At 37.8% G+C, this 11,126-nt stretch overlaps 1 protein-coding gene across 1 annotated transcript in view; it reads left to right on the forward strand.

Annotated features, from left to right (window-relative positions):
* The window catches only part of LOC107680483 (zinc finger protein 507-like), a 21,513-nt gene that overhangs the window by 3,647 nt on the left and 6,740 nt on the right, over window positions 1-11,126 (forward strand). The window contains exons 2-4 of the mRNA XM_016476370.1: window positions 1,250-1,369; window positions 7,356-9,508; window positions 10,237-10,354. Of these exons, the coding sequence (XP_016331856.1) occupies window positions 1,250-1,369; window positions 7,356-9,508; window positions 10,237-10,354 (2,391 nt within the window). The remainder of the gene's footprint in view (window positions 1-1,249; window positions 1,370-7,355; window positions 9,509-10,236; window positions 10,355-11,126) is intronic.

Consider the following 11,126-nt stretch of genomic DNA (forward strand, 5'->3'; position numbering starts at 1 on the left):
AAGTGGCCATGCCCTTAATTATGCAGAACTTTAAGGCTTAATATAATTTAAACGGATGAGTTATAAAAAAATTCACCCCCCTCACAGTTGTCATGAAGGGCAAAATTAGCTATATAGACCAAAACCACTTTTTGTACCAGGCTGTAAACGTTTTTTTCTGCTGTAAAATTGGGCATTTTAACATGGGGAGTCTATGGGACTGACTCCCTTTTGGAGCCAGCCTCTAGCGGCCAGTCGATGAATTGCAGTTTTAGTCACTTCCGTGTTGGTTTCACGAGAGAGGTTGGCGCTTGGGCATGACATTTCCCAACTAGGCGCCGAGTGGTGCCAATCACAACACACACTGGCCCAGCTAACCAATCACAGCACATTTCGTATTTCAGAAGGTGGGCCTTCATTTAATAGAGGAACTATTCGAGCCGTTCATGCCATACTGGGGAGAGAGGTGTTGTAATAATGTAAAATATGTGAAAAATAATGTGTTTTTCGAACAACCTAGTATGAGAGCCCGTTCTAGTACACCCCCAAAACAAAATCAAGACTTTGTAAAAAAGCATAATAGGACCCCTTTAACTAATAGTCCAAAAAGAAGGTCTCTATTACAAACAACAGAACAACAGTTAATAATAACAAAAAATGGAAATGTTTAAAAGTGCATATATGCCATATATGTAATCAAATAACATTTCAGTCAAAAATGCATATTTTACATTTTATATTTTTAAGCCTTTATTTTTTAATTGAAGAGTTGTCATAATAATAGCAATAGACTAAATATTCACATTGAATAATCTTCTCGGGTTATGATGGATAATATGTTTGAAATGGATATCTAATTCATATACAAATTAAATAAAAACTACAACAATTGTAATGTTAATTGAACTAAATAATAAAAACATGCTCCAATTCATAGGGATGCATCTTACTTCAAGGGTCTTCACTTTATTATATAATAATCATAATAATAATAATAATAATAATAATAATAATAAACAAATTGATTTTTTACTAAATAAAATAAATTAACAGACCATTTTATCCCGTCTTGTTCTGTTCGGGTATAATGAATTACAATCAATGCACAACATTATTAAATTAGCATTTCAGTACAAACATACAAAGTATAAAGTAACGAAATAAATAATTATAAAAAGTAGAGCGTAAGAACTTATTTCTCAAAAAGCGGTGGCAGGTGTTTCTGGCTGATATCGCTGTCCTCGGTCACGTGACCTGCAGCAAGTCACGTGATCGGCGCTCCATTTTCGCCATTTTGATGCCAGAGAGAAGCACTTTTGCACCCCAGGAATAAAAAAAAGCAGCGCATCACGAGCTCCCAGGCCAAAGATCAGACACAACTGCAGCATCAGTAAGTAGTGTTCGGATGATTGTGACAGTCGCATGACTCTGGGCTGTTTATTAAACGGCACAGTTGTATTTTACAGCTCATGTTGAACTGTAAAGCGTGCATGTGTGTGCTGTGTGCTGCTGTTGTCAGAAACGTCCTGCCCCTTTCTCACGTTTTGTCTCCACGGATATCACGGACACCATGTTCTCAAACACACACAACCTGCTAAACTTCAGCTCAACTATCTCACACCGATCATCCGAGATTGATTTGCACGTGTTGTGTATCTGTCATTAGGTCCGTGTCTTTAAACATCCGTCATATCTTCATATTCTGTCGCGCACAGAGACATAGAGTGTTTGTTTTTAACCCCTTCACCATTCGTGTTTTTTTTTCTTGTTGATTTTGACGTGACTACTTGTTGCTTTTTAACAAACTTATAATGTAGTACATTTTGAATATTTTAGTGTTACAACATATAGGCCTATATGATCTTAAAGGGAAAGTTAAATCCAAATGATAAATCTGTCATCATTTTCTCGCCGTCGTGTTGAAAACCTGTATGAATTTCTTTATTCATTGGTTCACTCTCTCACACAATCACACAATCACACATACAACTATATTGAAAAGAAAGAAGAAAAAAGTTAGTGGTGTGTGTGTGTGTGTGTGTGTGTTTTTTTTTTTTTTTTTTTTTAAGGCCAGTGAAATTATTTATTTATTTTGGACCCAATTGATTTATATTGTAGAGACAAATACAAAAAATGGGCAAACAACTACCCTAACTGTTTCATTTGGAAAATGAAAAAGCACACAGAGCTTTCCTTGGAATCAGTTACAGTAGTATAATTGCATGCATTTCCATGTGCTCATGCTCCACGTGTTTTTGTTTTGATTCAGTGTAGTACTCTATAACTTCCTTTTTAACTGTAGGTCAAAAATGCAGAAGTGCTGTGAGCAAATGTTTTAAGAAAGTGAAAGACCAACTCATGAGTCAGACCTATTAGAAGTGATTCAGGAATTTTTAAATATCCCTGAGGGATGTTACAGTCATTCATTATTGAACAATAATACCTGACAGAGTGATCTGGGTTCCCAGGTGCAAATTTATTTATTTTTATTTATTTTTTTATGATTAGAGCTAAAATGTGCTAACTGTGCACGGAAATGCATGAATGCATATTTGTCATATTAAACAGAAGTATGAGCTGGTGGTAATACTTGGAACGTTATTGGTCATTAAATGTTTCTCTAAAAAAAAAATACTATTAATTTAGAATGCATTAAACTCTGACAAAGTGCTGTGCTGATGAATATTAATCATGTTGCCTGCATGCGGTCAAACTGATTTGCTAAACTGGTCATAGGACATCATGCAGTGAAAATATGTCTGTGTGAAATTTAACAATTTATTAGCCAATGGCTAACAATAGACATTATTTAGTTGCTTAGCGCAAAACTTAGTTGCATATGAGCAGTGTTGGGGGTAACACATTACAAGTATCGCAAGTTATTTAATCGGATTACTTTTCCCAATTAACTAGTAAATGCATTGCTTTTATGCATTACTAGTAATGCATTACTTTTTAATTTACAACAAAATATCTGAGTTACTGTTTCGAGTAAGTAACACAAGTTACTCCGTTTACCCATGCATTGACTGACAGCTCTCTTGTCCCCATGTTGAGAGAATCCAGGAGTAAGCGCAGAGGCGTTGTGTGCGCTGTGTAAACATAATGTTACTGTAATTCTAGACCAGTGTACGAATTGTGTCAAAGCTCTTGGGTGCCCACCCTCCCCCACCCTTCAAAAATACATAAATGTTATTTCTTATCGTTGATAAAACCTAATGACTGTTTGTCGGTTCCAAGATAAAAGCTTTGTCAATATCAGTTAATTAGGAGTACCAAACAATCATTAAGCAAAGAAAAATTTAATATCTTACCCATAGGCAGAGAGTGAACCAACTGCAGGGTAGGGGTGTGCGATATATATCGTCTGCGATAATATCGTAATTGTTGTTTTAACGATGTGCGATTTGACATTATCGAGTATTTTGCAAAAACCATTCAAAACATCCCTACAGAGCGCACGCATACATTACGTGAAGACTAGTGCGTGTGCGCATTTAGTGTGTTTTCTTTCACTGCATGATTCAGTCTATTAAAATGCATTTAGAATGATCACAAAATTCAAGATATGGGGACAGAAAATGTAAATATTTACATCATTTCATATAGTTAAACAATATCGCACAAAGATCGAGCGTGTAATGAAATGTGTTTATGCGGTTTAAGGTTAAAAAAACACATTATTTATATCTAGATATTATTTTTTGTCAATATCGCACACCCATACTGCAGGGTAAGGCTAAAGTAGCATAATGTTAGTGTATCCTAATCTATTAACTACACACATCATAATCTCGTCTGTTTAGACAACAGTACCACATATGGTGTCATTAAATATTTTAATACGACTGAATTTGTATTTAAAGTGATCACAATTGAATAAAAACATTCTAAGTTACTAATTATAACACTTTAATTTTCAGTTATTCAAGTAGTGAGTAAATTATAGAGAAATCGAGCAAAGAACATTTACATTAAAGGTCACTGACTTCAGGCTAGCCAGAGTTTAAGGACTTAAATCTCCTGTTATAATCAATGAAGCTGTCCGTACACTTTATGATAAATTAATCTCTTACTTACATTGTACGTACATCTGCACTTTGTTGCTTATGATGAGAGAATTTGCGAGCTTCAGTCAGAATTCATTGAGTGCGCGCACTGAACAAAACTCCGGTGTTTCAGCGATGATTCATCTGAACGCTTCTGATTGGCCACTGCATTCATAAACTCAACAGAATCATGTGTGATTAGTTATAATGCACAATGCTGTAAAACATATAAAAATAAATATGATGTAATGTGAGAAGGTCTAGGCTAATTTTATACAGCAGTTGACACTTTTATTTTAATTTCCATTTTCACTAGTTTCATGTTTCAAGTATTATAGTTTTATTGAAAAACCAGGGGGCCCAAAAAGTTGGGCTGAGACCCATCCCCCCCCCATACGGTTCTACAACACTGTTCTAGACTAAATGTCAACATGCATTTACTCATCTCACTTGCACAAAAACTTCAGTAAATTCAGTATTCCTCAATGAATCAAAACCTATTCAGCAAACTCAGAATATGACGCAAACCTGCAATAATTAAATATGTTAAATACCACAGATATCCTTTATGTATTTAATTATCTTTTATTAACCAGTGTCTTTGCTGCTGACTTTCGATGATCAAATTCAATCATACTAATGAGCAAAAACGAGTCGACTTTAGATGCATACACATAACATAACACACAAAACGTTTTTTACTGCTGAAGAGTGTTGAACTTTCTACTATGTCCTACATGCAATCCAAAATGGCTGCACAGCTGAAAAGTTTTTTTGTGTTGTGCCTTCTACTGTACAGACTTGAATTTGCATTTCCTTCAGCCTATTCATTCCACTTTTGATGTGAAAGGGCTTTTACATTTGCCAAAAATATAACTTTTTTTATATTAAAAACAAGCCCAGCCCAAGTGAAAAAGTAACACAAAAGTAATGTAATGCATTACTTTCAATAAAAAAATAACTAACGTAATTAGTTACTTTTTTAGGGAGATAAGAATTCGTCTTCCCGCGATAATAACGATAAAGTCTAGTTGTTGACATATTTCTGTGTGCGACTGTGTGGAGTGACGCGAAGGAAGGCGGACGTGAAATTGAGCAGCTCCTTCTACAATCTGGAACAGGTTTGGACAGGGCTGTACAGTGCGACAAAAATCGGTCTGAGCCTTGAGTAAATGAACTACAGTAGCACATGTGCGACACAGTTTTACATAAGTATGAGTCGTTTACAAACCTGTTGTCCAACAAAGATATTTTAATTTATTGTCATGCTTTTTCTCCATATTAACTTCATAACATAGTCGAGTGTTTGAAATAACTTATTTTTGTGATCAGAGTGGTTTCGTATCACAGAATAAGGCAGAAATCATACTATTTTATAGCATTATATACAGTGATAAAGACTATGTCGATAAGCATTGCATTATAAATATACTTTATCATTCTAAAAAAATACCCAAGATTGCTTGAAGAACACAGATACCATATATTTTGTGCAATCGCATGTTTATTGTCTTCAGGTTTCCTCAGTTAAAATTTCTCTATCTGCATTTTATTCAGCTACAGCGATCACTGGATACTTCTTCCTGGAGCATTACTTCTACTATGCATATGTGGAGTTTCACATGCTCACAACACCCTATTTTGGGTAAAAATAGGAAAGATAATACTTTTCTCTAAAGAAACAGGATTCCCTAAATTATCGTCATTGATATCGTTATCGCAATAAATATCAGAAATTATCGTAATATATTTTTAAGCCCATATCGCCCATCCTTAGTAATAATTAGCCTAATTATTATTTTATTAAATAATATAAAGTAATTTTGTAAGACTTTTAATTAAAGTGACACAAAAATTTAACAGAGAATATATTAATATTAAATATCAATATATAATTTTTTATTCAGTATTATCAGAGCATGTGAGCAGAGCATAGCGGGGAGCAGGTTAGTGAATGAGAGGGTAGCTCATTTTAAATGCGTTGCCCAGTACAGCTGTGCTACACCATGTTACATGTTACATAGTAGCGCTGTTGCAAACAGGAACAAGTTTACTACATAGAAATTTCCTGCTGGCACGTTGAGCGGACTTTGTTTTTTAGGTGAGCATGAGCAGTACATGAGCGGAACACACATTCATCGAGCGGAATATTGATCGGAGCGTCACATTGACGGCGGCTAAATGGAGAGTGAAACCTGCGTGCTGAACACTGCTGGGCGTTGCAGCGCGCCATATATTTTCGGCCGTAAATGCCGGTGCATCCCTATAAAATACCATTGGTATACTATTTCCGCCACCTCACCGGAAGTTGTACCCACGTTCTTTTTTTAAAGTAGCGCCCCCCGGAAACAGGTGGATAATAGGAATGTAGAGGGTTGCCTGATCAACCAGTCAGTATTCATTTTTTTGATAATGCGTGGCTGATTGTACAATATCCTGCTTATTACAGGTCTACTTGACCAATAAAAGTAATACATGGATATGAAATTGAGGTTAAATAGTTCTATTAGCCTAATTGTAGAGACTGCATTGCGGAAACACAGTTATATAAGAAACCGGTTTCACCGATGAGCAATTAGTTATACAGTGTTGCCCTGGACATCTCTCATTATTCAGAAATAATTGACTAATCATAGTCAATTATTTGAGCCATGTAATAAATCCTAATGACTGTAACTATAATGCTTTCCGGATACATAAATACGATTAGCAATGCAAACAAGTAAAAAAGAATACCAGCTTGTGTGATGAAATATCACATAAATATCTAAATTGTTTTTTTATGTTAATTTTTTATTCACTTATTCTATTTTTATTCTTTTTTTATTATATGTCTTGTTGCTGTCATTATGTCTGTACTCTGGAAGCTTCTGTTAACAAGACAAATTCCTTGTATATGTAAACATAGTTGGCAATAAAGCTCTTTCTGATTCGGATTTCTAACTATGTTATACCATATTGTAACATATCAAACAAGCATTATTTAAAACCAGCTCTCACAGAACAGTCAGTTGTTATTTTAGAAATCACTTAATCTGTCATGAAACGACTGATTTGCTAGACGGTAATTAGTGGGTGATATTTATAGGTTTGTGAAGTAATGGCTATTCTTGTAAATATGTAAGGAGTGCCTCTGCCAGTTGACACATAGTTAAAAAGGATTGTCAAACCGTTCCCAAATCCAGCATTTCTCAACTTTTTATGAGCTGGAAGTTCCTGTTTGCACACTCTAAAAAATGCTGGGTTAAATATAACCCAGCGCTGGGTTAGAGTGCACAGTTATGTTGTTTCATTCATGTTTTTGCATGTGTTTTATTCATTTTCCAGGAATGGAGGACAGTAGTGGAGTTGCTGTCCTTGTGCCTCACTCTAGAGGCCAGCGGGATACCGTCTTCGTTCCTGACAGATGTCTTCATGGTGCCGAGGACCAGCAACGGCAGCAGCAAAAGCAGGCTGCCGACTCTCTTATTCAGGTCATTGAGAAGCTCAGCAAGATCGTGGAAAAGCGGCCCAAACGATGCACTGTCTCTGGGAAAAAGAGACCCTTGATGATCTGTGCTTCTGTACCTGTTCCGGACAGCACTGAAGGGCTCACACCTTGTAAGAGATCCAGAAAACAAAGAGATGACTGCCCAACATCCAGCAGCACACCTGGGCACATGTTCGAATCCGAGCCTTCAAGTTTAGGCACTCGGACGGTCACATGCTACCAGTGCAGTATGTGCCGATTTGTCTCCCCTAAATTGGAGCTGTTGAAAGAGCATCTGCTGCTTCATGACGAGCAGCACAGTGACCTCATCCTCATGTGCTCAGAGTGCCAGTTCACTTCAAACCATCAAGAGGAGCTGGTGGCACATGTAAGACTTCACCTGGAGGAGAGCGATCATGCCAGACACAACCTAGATGAGCAAGGGATCGCATCGGCAAGGAGCGCTCACCAAAGGATGGCAGTTTTGAAGGTGAGCAATATGGAATCAGACAAGACGTCGACGCCGAAGAAGTGGTACAGCTTTGAGCAGGGCAGGTACCGTTGTCTCATCTGCAACTATGAATGCAGACAACAGCGTAATCTGAAGACCCACGCATGGAAACACGCTGGCTTGGTTGACTGCTCGTACCCCATATTTGAAGATGAGACAGACTGTCCTGATACTTTACAAAGCACCAGTTCTCATTTGGTTCCAGCAGGTAGGGAGGATACAATTATAGTACTCGCAGCAGTTGGAGGAAAACCTCAGACGATTCATGGCTCCTCCAGCCTCCAGCTAGAGCTGTGTGCTTCACCAGAAGTGAGGTGTCAAGGGGAGAAGGAAGGTTTGAAAACAGTGGAGACCAAACTCCCAGTGATTAGTCAAGTTTTTTCTCTTAAAGACCCAGAGGAGCACTTGGTGGAGGTGCAGGTGACAACAGAAGCACAAATGGAGCTGGAGTTGGAGACTGAGAGCCAACAGGCAAGCTCCGACAGCCTCCTGTCCTCTGCACAGAAGATTATCAACTGCAGTGGCAACAGCTCTGGCCATGTCAACGTCATCGTGGAACGCCTTCCCTGTGCCGAGGAACCGGTGTCAAGCAAACCTCTGCTCCTCAGCCCAGAAGTACGAGGTGACAAGACCCTTCTTTCCTCTGAGGAGCCAGATTTAGAGAGCCAACACCTCCCTGTATACTACAAACAAAAGGAGGAGGTTGTGATTGCCTGGAATGGAGAAGATCGACAACAGGAGGAAGAGTCGATGTCTTTGGGTTCTTCCTCGGATGAAAACATGCCACCGGTTCGGAGGAGGACTTACTCAGAGTCTCTTCGGCTGCATTCTTTGGCAGCCGAAGCATTGGTGGCCATGCCCATGAGGACCCCAGAGCTCAGCAAAACCGCTGCAAAAGATATCCATGACCTGAGTACTCAAAGCCCTGACACAGGCCAGAGAATTATAGAGATTGCTGATACCACCAACCTTAAGGTGTCTTCAGGAGAACTCGCTGCTGCAGTTGGAGATGCAGGTGCACTTCTTAACATTGGCTTCCAGAGTTCAAAAGATTCTCGAGATGTGCTGGTCGAGGGACCCTCCAAAGCTGGAATCAGCATGTCTCTTTTGACTGTAATTGAGCGCCTGCAAGAGCGTTCAGACCAAAACACTTCAGACGAGGACATTTTGAAGGAATTGCAGGACAATGCCCAAAGCCAACATGCAGGTGGAGTTCCTGGGGGTGCTGCTGTGTCTAGTGACATTTCCACTACAGACGGTCTGGTGGAATATATTGCTGGGAGTGAAAGGCCCTACCGCTGTCGACTGTGCCTGTACAGCAGCGGAAACAAGGGTTACATAAAGCAGCACCTACGTGTACACAGACAGAGACAGCCCTACCAGTGCCCCATCTGTGAGCATATAGCCTGTGACAGCAAGGACCTGGAACGTCACATGATCCACCACTTCAAGCCTCGCATGTACAACTGCAAACAGTGCACTGAGAGGTTCCACTACAAGGTGAGGAGAGAAACAAACCTGTCTGGTGGAAATAAGCATTAAGAAAGTAATTTATTCGAATGTACCTCTATTGGAACGAAAAAGTATTTAATTGGGTCTGTCATTACCACATTTCACTCAATTCACACCAAAAAAAAAAATTTGATTCTGTCATCATTTACTCTTATGTTGTATGACTTTTTTTTTTTTTTTTTTTTTTTTTAAAAAAACAAAACAACTGTCCAAAAAAAAAAAAAAAAAGCAATTTTTCAAAATATTTTCTTTTGTGTTTCACATACAGATTTTGAACATCATGAGGGTCATTTAAATTATGACAGAATTTTCATTTATTCGGGTGAATAAAAAAAAAAAAAATTAAAACAGGACTGAATCTTTTGCGGTTGAAATACTCTTCTCTTTAGAAGAAACTAAATCCCTTGAGCATAGCACTAGGTCAGATACCCATTTACTGTATTTATTTGTTTCTATATTGTATTAATGTATTAAAATAGACTACATAATCTGCTTGATTTGAACTTTATTGAATTATTTTTGCATTTCCTGGTAGGCAATACATATTTAAGTAGGTCCCCAACTGTTCTGAGTGGGGAGCAAGTATTAATTTTACTCCATGTAGTTTGGCGTACTAGTGTTCCTAATGGAGTGCACTGCTCTCCCTTCCTTCTGCTTTATTAATAAACTTCCTCCTTATGAAGCACTGATGATGGTTTTATTAATACCTCATTCAGAGTCAGCTGAGAAACCACGAGAGAGATGGGCATGGGATAGACGACATGAGCAGCACACTGACCCACGTCGCTGAAAGCACAACAATCATTGAAGAGTCAGCCAAGATAACAGATGAAGGTGAGAACTGAACAAATCTCCAGTGCTACACAATGAAACAAAAACAGTTTTCTAAAACATTCTACTTATAGCGTGATGAAACAGATGCATATTTGATTGTAACAGATTATTGAAAAAGAAATAAATATAGGGTGGGGATTTTGATTGGATTTTGAGATGTTGCACTCAAAAATGAATACAAGCTTGCAGTCGACTGCGGAGGGGTGGGTTTTAAACTGTCTAAATTATTGGAGAATTCTGGCATACGTGACTAGAAATAAGTAGCATTTTAAAGTTTCCCTGCAGTCACGATTAATGTCCTTTAAAAACTAAATGTTGATGATTAAAATGACATATTAAAATGCCCCCCTCCCCCATTAAAATAATTTATTTTTCTTAAAATGGCTTGAATGTACACCCTTACCTCATTCAGTATTAGGGCTGTCAAAATGGCTGAAAAACTAAATTCGAATTTTGTACTTAAATGTTATCAAAATTCGAATTATATTCAAATTTAAAATGCATAATTTCAGTTAGGGTGAATAAAAGCTTTTGGCTTCTATTCTGAGGCCACAAGAGGGTGCATCGAGCAAAATATTACTAATGCATGTTTATTCAGTAAGATAACATGACTATCTGTGAAAAAAAGTGCATAAACAACTATATAACTATAAACAAAACAGCATCATGTATGTTTGGATAGTTTAATACAAAGGGTGGAAAGCCAATCACACGGAGTACATTTTTCATTTAAAAACATGAGATGCAGTGGGATGGGAAAAACCCCCCCGCC

Source organism: Sinocyclocheilus anshuiensis, unplaced genomic scaffold, assembly GCF_001515605.1.
Source record: "Sinocyclocheilus anshuiensis isolate Anshui unplaced genomic scaffold, SAMN03320099.WGS_v1.1 scaffold1496, whole genome shotgun sequence".
NCBI classification, from domain to species: domain Eukaryota; kingdom Metazoa; phylum Chordata; class Actinopteri; order Cypriniformes; family Cyprinidae; genus Sinocyclocheilus; species Sinocyclocheilus anshuiensis.